This window comes from Corvus brachyrhynchos, unplaced genomic scaffold, assembly GCF_000691975.1.
Source record: "Corvus brachyrhynchos isolate BGI_N302 unplaced genomic scaffold, ASM69197v1 scaffold246, whole genome shotgun sequence".
Lineage (NCBI taxonomy): Eukaryota > Metazoa > Chordata > Aves > Passeriformes > Corvidae > Corvus > Corvus brachyrhynchos.
Window position 1 is genome coordinate 2,365,529 of NW_008238447.1, and position 13,586 is coordinate 2,379,114.

Consider the following 13,586-nt stretch of genomic DNA (forward strand, 5'->3'; position numbering starts at 1 on the left):
GATGTTCAGTTCCTGGAGGGCTGAACATTTAAAGGGTAAAAATATTCAGTGGCTCTCCAAGAGCTACTGAAATGTCAACAGCCTGAAATTCAGATGATTTTCAAAGGCAGCTTGTGATTCACAATACTGCTGAATTTAGCATACAATGAGCTCCTTTAAAGAAAGCAAATGACTTTTCATGGCCATTGGTATCAATTAGGTTTCTCTGGTACATTATCACTTTGGCTGGCACAGGTTTTGTGGAAAATGACTGCGGCTTTTCTAATTTTAAGGGGGAAAATAGCTTCTGACTTAAGGAACTGTACCACAAAAATAATGATATTTTTAGGATTGCTACTGCTTTACAGTATTTACACGAGTACTCGATGTGTGCAGTTCTATTAGTGATCTTTTTAAAATTTCAAAATGTCAAGAAGATCTATCTTTTGCTGTACTGGGAGGACCTGAACTTCAATTCCAGCTCAGATAGTGAGTTTTGGTTTTAGCTCACTAGAAAAAACCCACCACCTTAAAATGTTTTGCTCTACATTTTTTTGGTATGGGAGGAAAGAAGAGATACAATTCCTTAAGATTACATCTCTCTGTAAAACCAAACTAAGAACAACACTTTATTTTAAGATGATGTCGAATTAACTTTTTGTTCTGTTCTGCTTTTTTTTTTTTTTTGCAAATGCATTATTCATCTTTGTAACTGTGTCCAGTTCAAGTGTCTGTAAAAAGGCCAGCACACACACAACTGACCAGGAGCAATAATGCTTATCCCATTGTGAACAAAAGGCATTTATTTTTCCCCCACAAGACCTTAAATTGTTCCTGAGACCAAACATTTCAGCCTAGCTTCCTTCTCAAGGTTGTGGAAAAAAAAAAAAGGATCACCTCCTCACTCCCACCTCAAAACTGTACTACCCAGTCTTCTACCAGAAACCAAAGGAGTTTCCCAACAGGAACGTTGACTGGCAAACTCCATTTCCCACAATTATCATGTCAAAAAGGGCGTTAAGGTTTCAGTTTTCAGCCAGCACTCTGCAGTTTCCAAATGAATATAAGGACTACCTTGCAAATAATTCTGAACACAGACATTAATATTTGCAGCATGTCTCAATTGCACCACCCACCCCTTTACATAACATAAAACTTTTTATAAATCGTTCTCCAGGGGCTTTAGAGCAGAAAAACAGGTGGAAAATCCGTGGTGGAGAGGGAGAGTGGCATCTCTAGGACACTCATCCTATATGTGGCAAAGTCAAAACCTGGCACTGCGTTCAATTCACACTCTCATAGTACTTTCCACTGTGTTTTAATTAAAAACCAGCAACTCCAAAAATCACAGAATTTTTTTTCCATGCAGCCTCATGCTGTATCACTTGTTACTATGGTTATACACAGCAGAGCCAAACATTTCCATCTTACAATCTTTGTGATGCTGTAGAGGCTTGAAGGACTGATATTCAGAGTTCTGGGCTCTCTAACTTGGTGAAACCACATCAGCCAACTCTGTGTGAGCAACTGAAGGATCCACAGTGAAGGATCCATATGGGAAAAAATTATCAGAAACTAACAGGCAAATGTAACAAATATAAATCCATATGTATATTTGGCTCCATATTTATAGCTAGCTCTCAAAGACATATTCAATGAGGCTTGCAGGCTATTTGAGGACGGGATGGGGAGAAGAGGAAGAGAATGAGCATAGAACATGGGTCTTTCAGCATATGCTGAATGCAATTTATAGATTTCTGCAACCAAACAGGAATCATATGTATAATATGTAATATGCAATACAGGAAAAGTAGTATTTTATGCTGGTTTATATAAAGAAATAATTCTGAAAGGGCTGGAGAGGGGGGAGCACATGATTAATGATCAGATGGACATGAGGGTTGTAATTTAACCAAGCAAGGCAGAGGCATTTGAAAAGGAAAAGCCATCTTTTCCAAGCCCAGTGATGTCAGTAAGCCCCCACTGTGGACGTCTCTATGCTAACAAGTGCTTTTTTGGCAGCCTGGCTTATGCTGTTCAGGGAAAGTAACTACACCAGGAGGGAAAAAGGCAACCTTTTCTTAGTACATGCTGCATCACTGAGAAGAAACAAAGGCTGCAGCTGACAGTGAAAGGACAGAGAAATGACACTGAAACCTGGGAGAGTGGAGAATCAGCACTGAGGGTAAAATGGTAAATCAGTGTGCTGGTGGACGTGACCATCTACAAACACAAGCAAGCAAACAGGACTCAGATACAACCCAACTGTGGCCTGCAGGGATACAGCATGGAATAAGCAAGATGTTCTGCTGATCCAGAGAGGGTGTTTGAGACCATATTTTGAGTCATCAGTTTCAGTAGCTCATCACTGACTAAAGTGGTTTAATTATTCTAATAGGTCTCTCAGTACATTATTAAACTTCAACGCACTATCTAGGTAAAATCAAAAATTTTTAGAAAGGAGTAATTACAATTAAGTTAATAGTGCCAAATACTGTTTGTCCTTCCCTGCAACTAAACACCAGAAGGGGATATTTCTGCTGTTAACAGAGAAGAGTTCTAAGAGAAATGAGTACATTTTTATTTTCTCACTTCAGTATCTCACTTGTGGTTTATGTCACTAACTATGTGTGGAAAATAAGAGTAGAAGAGTAGCTTATGAAAAACTTGGCAACATCTCTCCCCTCCCACCAACTTAATGTTTTAAATATTCCTTTTATCTTTATCCTCTCCAAAGAACTCACATCTCCAGAAAAATAAGGACACAAATTAAAGTGCTAAAATTATTTAAAAGATTTGGTTTCACAGACTGTTGGATTTGATTTCCAGAGTACCATAAGCAGTGAAGTACCCTGATTTCTAGATTTAAAGAACTATACTGTAAAAAACTCTTGATTTATCATTGGGCATTTGATATTAACAGGCAATCAAAAGTGGCCCAGCATCAGGTTACATGAATATCTATGGCAGCAAGTTCTTAATTACTCATTTATTGTATTGCAAGTATCTAGTCTGTTAGAAAACTGTAGTCAGTGCAATGTCAGAACCCCTAGAAAGAACTCCTGAGAAACAAAAGCACTGCCAAATTTGGCTGAAAAAAACTCCTTTATGTTTAGAGCATGCCATGCCAAACTTTAGGTTACTTAGAGATGAGGTAATAAAACACTTAATACTTAACAGATTTTTACAGGGAAGGAGAAGTATTTCTTCTGCATAAGATCATATCCTGCTACGTTTCATTTCAAGAACTGGTTTGATAGCCAAAAGATGGATTCTTAAGAAAACAGATGTCTGAAGGGTTTTCTTCCTTATTATAGCTAAGAGATATTAAAGTCTCTGAGACTTGGTTTCTTGAAATCTATTTGGTCTGAAGTAATTATTTCCAGGCTACCAAAAAAGTTTTCAAAGAGGTCACATCTACTTCTGCTTCATTCTGAGGTTCCTTGCCTGAACCAAAACAACAAGACCATGTTATGTAAGTTGCTTTTCTGACAATTGTTTGGCTGTTGGCAAGCCCGTTCTCCCTGTGATATCCAGGCAGATATTCACAGTACTGCAAATAGCAAATGAAGGCCACTTCACTGGTTCAGAAAAAGATTCAGAATTACCCCCTTCAGTTTTATTCCTCTACAAAGTGTTTTTACAATTGATATGTGATTTTTGTTTGAAGTAGAGTGGGTTTGATTTGGTTTAGTAATTTCTCCATATGTAAATTACCATTCTATCTGCAATACAAACCCATTTTTTCAGATTAAGTTTATTACTATTAACTTCTCTGGTACCTGTGTCCATGAGATTTTTTTACTACTTTTTTAAACTTAAGAGTTTCTCAGCACTGCTGACATTTATTTAGCTCCAGGGTAGCAGGAACTAACAGAGTGGAGAACAGATCAAGTGACAGCAGCCATCAGCAGTAAGCTCTGTGCTGTCAATAACGAGGAGCTTTTAAACTTTCAGTTGATGAGGTCTCCATTAGAGATGCCATGGAGCTGACCCTAGGGACCACATTCCGAGAGGAAACTGCTCACTGGAGAGACAGCAGCAGACAGTGTGCGGTTTCTGAGAACACAAAGCTTCCGGTGATAAGTTGCTTTTCGTTGTCAACACACAGGCACAGAAAGATAAGGCTCCAGATCAGGTAAGCATAAATTTGATGACAGCTTAATGATGAACAAGAATGGCTCCCCACAGGTTGCCCACAGGTACAACTGGTTAATTTAGCTGGAAACTCCAGCTGTGAATTTGAGAATTATGACAGTTTTAAGCCACAGGCTACCACCAGTTGAGCTGCTGTTGCTCAGTCAGGAGGGCAGGGAAGTCAAACAGGCCTGCACACAGCATTTGTCATTGGACTTCTTCTGATGCCACTGGCTAAAGGGATAATTCATTTTTTTCTTCTAGCTCCTTACAGTCAATATTCAGAACAGAACTTAGATTATTTCTATTACTTCAAAATTTTATCCAATTCTGTCCAGTTAGTAAGGGGTCTTCAATATAAGCAGAAATCACTTCGGACAATTTACATTCTATTTTAAGGACCACCCTTTCATTGAATAAACTAAGTAAGAGAAAGCAATACACTGTCCCACTGTTTTGTCAACCCACACTACCTTTTCACAGGCTCTGTTTGCACAAGTGCTGCATCTATCATGGCTTTCATCCACAACTCCATTTCCTTCCCTGTATCTGTGCAGAAATAATAGGTCCTCATGTTTGGATGAGCTGCCTGATTGGAAATGACATGGTCATTGCAATAAAAATGAAAGGTTCTGTAAAGGAAGAGAGACAAATATTGTTACTGCATACTCACTCTAATGCTTTATCTAGTAAGACTTCTGCAAATAATATGATCAGAAAAAAAAAATCAAAAGGAACACTACAATGTTTCTTGGTCACCGCATCCATATTTTCAAAATAACTGCCTGTAATTTTCAATCATAGTGGCTTCTTCATTAATACATTAAATAAAAAGCACTTAAATTTCTTCAATCTACTAAAAACTATATTGAGCATTCATTAATATAGATTAATATAATTCTTATAAATAAGATTTTGGCATGGATTTTGGCAGTCTGAATGATACAGTAAGTTTTAATTTGTACTTACCATAGTAAATAAATGATGTCTTGCTTAGGAGACCAAATGAAATGCCAAAAGGAGCTCATAAAACAACAACAAAAAAAGTCAGGACAAAATATTTAGTAAAGTAATTTATATCATGATTTAAAAGATTGTCATAAAACACTCCTGAGAGTGATTCATGTAATTTTGTGATTTAAGTGATAATAAATGATTATTCTTATTTATGTGTAAAGATACTTTGTATCTAAATAACGAATGAACTTTCATTAGTGGGCTAAGTCCAGCTGCAGATGCTGGTTTACAATTAGTAAGCACCACCGAATATTTAAGATCCATGAACTAAAGAGAAAATCCTATTACTAAGTGATATCCATCCATTTTCCCATTCTAGTGATTATGTCTATATTTACATCAGGCTAAGTACTTGAAACTTCTGCTACTCTATTATGTAAAAATCAGCCTCAGAAGCTGTTTGTCAATCTTTTTTTACCAAATAACTCTGTAAAAATGAGTTCTTATGACCAGGCTCTCGTGCTTTCAGATATAAAATCAAATGGAAAAGCTGATTCCCTTACCTTGAAGGCATATTTGCGGTTAATATGGTCCTCAGCAGACAACACAGATATCTGAAAACTAGGCAGAAGTATGCTCCCCAGTATTCCTTCCTCTTTCTCATCTGGGAATGCACACTTGGATTAGAGAAACAGCCTTTGGACACACAACACTTGCATTCAGACACTTGATGAAACTCTTTTAGCCTCACACGAGCACTAACAAGAAGTTTAGCTCAGAGGAGAATGCATTAAGAACCAGGAGCCCAGACTAACTTTGAAGAGAAGATGGAAGTCAAGCCTCTAATTCAGTGACAAGAACAAGAACACCACATATCTACTGCCTGCTCAGTAAAAACACCTATGACAACACAAGTAGTTTAAAACACTGCTTACGACTGTTGGCCTTACCAAAAATGTGCACATTCTTCTTCTGATCTCAGGCATATTATGCTACATAATCCCCATTATAATATTTAATTATAAATTATAACTATAATTCCCACAAAGAGTTTACAGTCAATTACATTCCATTTGTAAGAATGCATACGTTTCAGATAATTTGTAAAAAAAAGCTCTCCCCCTAAACAAACACCCTTTTCCCAGAACCTTGTCTTACACAAAATTTTAGATCAATAGATCATAATAAAAAATTGACATTTTAACTAAAAGCCACATCCAGCTTTTAAATCCAATTATACTCTAATAAAGGAATAATTGGATGCAATTCACAAAGTCAGTCTTAATTGTGTTTCACATACAGAACTTCTATTTGTAATCAGTATCTTAAGAGACTGTCCCCCATAACTCTTCTCTTAGTTGAAGAAGAGTGCCCACAATAAATGACTGTGTATCTATGAAATTAAGATGAAAACACAGGTATTACAAAATGTCAAACATGAAAAATAAACACTTACAATTAAAATACTTCAACAGCACAAAAGGATTATTGCTTATGTGTGAATTTTCAAATCTTTTCCAGGTTCTTCTTTTAGTCCTTAGATTTTGAACAGGCAGAACCTTCATTTAAGTTATTTATATGGGGAAAGTTGTGCCCAGCCATTTTAGTATCACCTGAGAGATTAGATGTAAAAACTACGCTTTCTGGGATAGTTATTTAATTGCAGAGATGAGCACAAAATGATTCCAGTTAGAAGGCAGAAAAGAAAAGGAGTGGATTTGCTTTCAGGAACTCAACAGTACCCTTAAGTATGACTGAAACCATCCCACCTTAATAAATATTAACTCCTTGCTAGCCACACACAAAAATGTGCCTTTTTTCCCCCCTGTCTCAGAACATGAGGCAAACGTTGGGGTTTACTTTATTTGGACTTCTGTTTTGGGGAAAAGCTCTCTTCTGCTAGATTATATTTTGACTAATCACTGAGTAAATCCCCCCACTAGTGCCACATAACAGCATTAAGCATTTTTGTTCCACTGAAGAGCTGCATGTCTGGAGGACTTTGGTCTTTGTTAAAGACATACCGCTACATTCCAGCTCCAGATTTTAAAAATCTGTTTCCAATCAGGCTTGCTTTTATCTACATATTCCAGTGCCCCATACCCATCTTTACTTGTGTGCTGTGTCTGAACAGTACACGAGAAAAAAAAGCAGATCTTCCGTCCAGTTCTAAGCACTTTTATTTGTGCCAACAACAACCTTCCAATATGGAAGTGGACAGTCCTTCATGCCATGGGGGAACAGAAAAAGAGTATTCTCTAAGCTGTGAAAAAATACAGTGACATGATTTTTCTTTTAATCTATAAACTATATTTCAGCTGCCAACATTGTAACACGATTGTAGAAGTTTAGTAAAATCTACTAACAAAACCAAAAAAACCCAACAACCACAACTGCACAACCACAAACACGGTTTCTGGTTTGATCTGCGAGCAAGTGCATGACTCTCCCTGTTCTATTTTTTCAATATCTGAGACAGAGTTAACAGAAACATAAAAAGTTTAGTGTAAAAGCTTCTTGTATTTTAGCAGCCACCTCTAATATATTTTGGACTCTCACTGCACAGGTTTAATTCCATTTTAACAGCTTTAACTACTTTCTAGTGAGTGATAGCTAAAAGCTACATCTATCACATAAACAATTCAGGTTATTCTGCTTGTATTTCAGCTTGTTGGGCAGATTAACATGTAGAAAATAAAACTAAGGTTATGGAGCAATTTATATTTATTTGTTGTTGGTTTTGCTTATTGCTTTTTTTATTTTGACAAACTTCCTGTGCAGTGCTTACATTCAATTTAATCTGTTCTTAAGGCAGCAATAATGTAGCACTTTCTTCACAACTTTTTGAAGAAGAAGCCTGAAGATGTGTTTAAAATAAGCCTGTAAAAAGCACAGAGTATATAATGACCACTTAGGTAACCACAGTGTAACTGAATCAGTCAGTCGATGCCTCCATGACTGAAATTTTAGCCTGATTTTTGACTCACCAGGGGTTTATCCAACTATGTGTACCACTTGGGATAGAGAAGCAAAGTCTAATTATTGTATTTGAATAATTCAGAATTTGTTAGCTAAACCAGTTGCAAACAGAGCTTTTATGTTTCAGACCTGGTTTGTCTTTGACTGGATCCATGCTGTACTTTCAGAGAACACCATTTTAACTTCATCAGTCTCTGCTTGCAGCATCACCAGCATCAGCACCAGTTCTACCAACTCTGAAGTTTCACCCCAAACTGAAACCCTTTGCTACCCTTCACCCACAGTTAAGGCTGCAGATGGCCCTGTTTACACTCTTCTATTCTGCCATGCTTTACAATCCTCTTCATTCTCAGCCTCCTTTAAACTAATATGGTCGTACACTTTATTTCAGGATTGTCTGTGTTTCCCTACGCCCAAGTCCTATATGTTTTATCTCCTCAGGAGCACTACAGTTCATGATCTGCAATGGTGAAGGGATCACTAACACACATAACTCCAGACTAGAATGAGAAGCAGCTAATTTTTTCCATGTAAAATAAGTCTAATCTAGCTACATGAGGTTACTCACAGATTCTTTTGTTCCAAATACAGCAGAGACTTCTACTCACATGGAATTGGACAACATTTCATTTTATAAGCATTCATGAACACTGATTAGAGTTCCCAAAGGCATATATATCTTCTTTATCATTCTAAAGGCAGAGTTTCAGCTCCCCTGCACTAAATCCCTTCCCCGTCCCCATTTCAGCTGCTTAATTTGCATGAAAAATCAGATTTAACCTGGCATACTTAGTTCTAGCAACAGAAGCTGTGAGAAAACCACAACCCAGAATTAAGTAACAGAGGTGGCTGTGAATGGGTTTGCCCTTTGAGCATAGCCTGGCAGGCAGGAAGCAATTATGTGAAAGTGGTAATTAAGAAAGAAAGAAAGAAAGAAAGAAAGAAAGAAAGAAAGAAAAAAAAAAAGATAAGAGTAGTAGGCCTGGATATTGACAGCTATACAACCATTTTAATCCATTAAGTTAAGCAGCAGCTTATTTCTTACATTTGAGTGGTGTGTCAAAATTCATCTGCTTCCAGCAAAATTAGCAAATGAAGCTCTCAGGAGCTGAACTTACCTCTGTAATAGAAGAGACACAGATCTGAGAGCACAAACCACCTCTTCTTCCACAGCTTCATTCCAGTGCTATCCTGCATGAATCACAGTGATCGAGTCAGAACCCTCAGACTGGTGGCAGCAATGGTTCACAGAGTGAACCAGGCACTGCACAGCTGGGCTGTGTGTGCTGGTAGCTCATTTTCTTGGCTATTTTAAGTATTTGACTTCTCATCCTGACCTGTCGCTGCAAACAAAGACTGTAACCCAGGAAGCCTGAAGTTAACAGAGAATCACAGAACAGTTTAGGTTGGAAAAGGCCATTTAGATCACTGAGTCCAGCTGCTACCCAGCACTGCCAAGTCCACCACTAAACCATGTCCCCAAGTGCCACACTGACACATCTAATTATACTTCAGGGTTGTGACCCCACCACTTCCCTGGACAGCCAGTTCCAATGCCTGACAATCCTTCTGGTGAAGAATTTTCTGCTCATATCCAATGTAAAACTTGAGGCTATTTCCTTTTGTCTTGCCACTTGTCACCTGGGAGAAGAGACCAGCCCCCACCTCACTACAATCTCCTCTCAGGCAGCTGTAGAGAGTAGGAAGGCCTGCTCTGAGCCTCCTTTTTTCCAGGCATGCTAAAGATTACAACCTACCGTTTAACTAATTAAAAAAAAAGCTTTTTTTTCCTTAAAGAGCAAGATAGTATTTCAGGTACATCCTCCTTTGTTGTCTGAAGAAACTCTCTGTTGAACTTTGTCTTCTACTACCACTCATATATCTAGAGCAAATTTCTTTCCTAAATAAAGTTTATTCCTACAGCAATTTAATTTTCTTTTATGCTTATAACCAATTTACACCACACAACTCAGAATGAAAGACTGCCACCACTACTGCAGTGTAAATAAGCCAGAGCCTTGCAGCACACACATCCAGGTAGAATCTGATTTAATAAATATGTTAATCTGTTCCAAGAAGAAAAGTATGTGTGAATTAGCAATATTCTTGTAGTAAATAGCTTTTGTGACAATAAAGAAGAGGGATTCTGTGATGACAAACTGTGGGGTGGGTTAATTTTTCGGGTAGTTCCCCCACCCAAGAAAAGCCAGGATAATTTTTAGCCTCATATTTCAAGCTCTGCTCTTTTTGGGGTGGGGGAAATGAGCTGAAAGAAGAAGAAAGGATAAACCAAGCATTAGCAAGGAAATGTTATTCAGAAAATGTATGTTCACTTCAAACATCTTCCAGAAAGGGAGCTGGCTCTGGACTTAAAAAATTATCAGAAAAATGACAGAAGAAGGTCCTTACGTGCACAGAGACAGCACACCCTGAATGAAACAAAAATTGCCAGTCTCTGTGACTACATAAACATTATCTTACTATCAGAAAGAAACCTGCAGAAGCTTTCACTGTAAATTTTTGAAGACCATACCTGTTGATAAAACTCTTGACTAAATTGGCTTTCAATGACTACCACAACATGGCAATAAATATCCAGCAGCACATTTTCTTACAAACACCAATCAAACATCACAGCATTCAAATTGTTTACCACATAAACCATCTCCAACTGGATTAAAAACTGGTTGAAGTGCCAGGCCCAGGGAGTGGGCGGCCAGTGCCTCATGGTCTGCCCCAGGGGTCGATACTGTGGCCAAGACAATTTAACAACTCCATTAATGAGCTGCACAGAGCTCACCCTCAGCAAGTCTGCAGATAACAAGAGTTATGAGGCGTGGCTCATACTCCCGATGGTTGTTCTGTCATTCAGAGGGACCTCGACAGGCTGGGAAATTGGGCAGAGAAGGATCTCTTGAAGTTCAACAGAGGGAAATGCTCATTCCTCCATCGGGAGAGGAATAACCCCATGCACCATCATGAGCCAGGAATGCACCCTCGTGGCAAAGAAAGGCAGCAGCATCCCAGACTGCATTAGCAGTGCTGCCAACAGCTGGAGGGAGGACATCCTTCCTCCCTGCTCAGCACTACAGAGGTCTGGCTGGAGTGCTGTTCAGCACTGGTCTCACTGGAACAAGAGAAACGTGAACATACTGGAGTGAACCCAGCAAAGGGCCACAGAGATGACTGAGGGATTGGAGCATCTTTCATATGAAAACAGGGTGAGAGAGCTGGGACTGTTCAGTCTGGGGAGAGAGCAGCTCAGGAGGCATCTTATGAGTGTATATAAATATCTGATGAAAGACTGTAAAGAATGTGGAGCCACACTTTTGCCAAGGACAAGAAAACAAACAACGGACACAAAAGAGCAGAGGTAAACTTCTTTACTGTGAGAATGGTCAAATACCATCACAAGTTGCCAGAGAGGTTGTGGTGCAGTCTTTATCTGTGAGGATATTCAAAGCCCAGCTGCACAAAGTCCTGTCCAAGACTCTCAAGCATATGGTGTGATTCTGGGGGTGTCCTGTGCAGGGCCAGGAGCTGGACTCAATGATCCTGACTGGGTCCCTTCCAGCTCAGCATACTCAAGCTGAGCCTGCTTGAGCAGGGGAGGTTGTGCTAGATCATCATGAGGTCCCTTCCAACCAAGACAACTGTGTGATTCTGTGCCCCAAAACACAGCAACAAAATCTCTCACCTTTTGTGAGAATTTTTCACTCTCAACGTTGAACGACAGTAGAGGCCACAGCATTGTCTAAACCTGGGAAAATCTTCCACTAAAAACACACTTCTGGATCTTATTATCTGAGAGTAGTTTTTAAAAACTGACTCATCACCAGCACCCAGAAATCTGTGTAGGTCATTCCAGTCTATCTGAGTAGGCACAGTAAATGACAACGTAGATCAAAATTACATACACACATTTGTCTCAGCTGAGTTTAAATGACAAGTTCTTACAGGGTTCTTGGTGGATTTGAAAAATAGATTCTTATTATGGCCTAATGGGTTTTGTTGTTCAGTTTTTTTGATCAAGCTACTGCACTCTGAATTCCTGCAAACCAATAAAGAGCAAGGGTAGTCTGGTATTGCAGAATAGCAAATCTACAGCAGGCTAGAACACTGTCACAGTACTACAGAGCACATACTTCAGATTAGTTTACACTCCACAGGAAAACCTAAAATAATCTCTGGTTTTAAGATGATTATCTTTGAATTAAGAAAATAGAAATACCTATGTGAAATATATGAAGAAATGGCTTCACTTACAATTGTTTAATTGAAATACTATTTTTAGAAAAAAGAAAAAGATAGAGTCTAACAAAAGAAACTTAAAAAACACCAGTACTCTGGGTCATACACCCTTGTCCCACGATCTTGACATGCCTGAAATTAAATCAGCTATTTACTACCAACACCTGCTTAGAGTTTTTAGAGAGAATCATGTATATATAATCTATCAGTGTTCACTTGTCTGATGGCCTTATTTGTATCAGACTGATAACCAATAAGTAGTTAATTAACTGAAGACCCCAGTTTATGGCTTCACTCTGCTATTGCTATCGTATTTTATAGAAGTGGTTGTCTTTTGTGCTACACACATTAGAGGAAAAAAAAAGAAGGGGGTGAAGAGGGGCAGAGTACCTGTTTGTAGAGCCAGCCTCGTCTGACAACTGGTGCATTAGGATTTCTCTTTATGGAGTTCGATCTCTTTCCAAAATTATGAACCTTCTTTGAAGATCGCGATGTCTAAATTGAATGGAACACGTTAAAGAAACCATGACACCAATAACTGTAGAAAAATCAAAACGCTTTTGTTTTCTTTAAGATCTTTTTCTTCTATGTGTTCCTCTGGGGAACTGCAGAACACCAACTGTATTCTTTTTTTTAGGTAATTATTGTGATGGTTCTGCTGGTTTCAGCATTTCATTCTTTTCTTCTGCAGAGAATATAAAGATAAATCCCAAGACAAGTACTTAAAGGTATTTTGGGGGTTTTTTTAACAGGAAAAAACCCAACCAAATACATATCTGACCTTCTTCTAAGGTAGATAGAATGCCTACTGAGCTGTAGGAAGAGGTAAACTCACAGAACTATTATTAGCTATGAAAAATTACATCACCTGGGCAAGCAATTCTACTCTTTCCTGCTTCCAACACTGACCTAACACATGAAAACTTGTTCAGACTCCAACAAGATGTAATTCCCCCTTTCCTAAAATATACTGATTTTTTAGTATTCTTTCTTTGTTCTGTGATCTCTTGGTTAGTTTGAATACTCATTATTTTACTTGCTTGCACTGAAGTCAACTTAGAAACCTTTCCATGAAACTCCAGAGGTCACATCAGCTGTTGCTTACACTTTTTACAATCTTGTAATCATCACACACGATTAAGAGAAGGAGGAAAAATAAACCATTTTAGATTTCATCCTTCTACTTGAATAACCAAAAGAAATTGGAAAAGATACAAAGAAACCTGCAGTGCTTTGCCAATTCACACTTCATTCTTCTCAGCCTACATTTATAAAGTTTGTTC

The 13,586-nt window shown here is 38.3% G+C and overlaps 1 protein-coding gene across 16 annotated transcripts in view; it reads right to left on the reverse strand.

Moving 5' to 3' along the window:
• PLEKHA5 (pleckstrin homology domain containing A5) overlaps nucleotides 1-13,586 on the reverse strand; it is a 163,212-nt gene that overhangs the window by 49,519 nt on the left and 100,107 nt on the right. For all 16 annotated transcript variants that reach the window (XM_017736677.1, XM_017736672.1, XM_017736676.1 and 13 more), the window contains 4 exons: nucleotides 12,694-12,798; nucleotides 9,171-9,243; nucleotides 5,637-5,737; nucleotides 4,590-4,705 (listed from right to left, as the gene is read on the reverse strand). In XM_017736677.1, coding sequence (XP_017592166.1) covers nucleotides 4,590-4,705; nucleotides 5,637-5,737; nucleotides 9,171-9,243; nucleotides 12,694-12,798 — 395 coding nt within the window. The remainder of the gene's footprint in view (nucleotides 1-4,589; nucleotides 4,706-5,636; nucleotides 5,738-9,170; nucleotides 9,244-12,693; nucleotides 12,799-13,586) is intronic.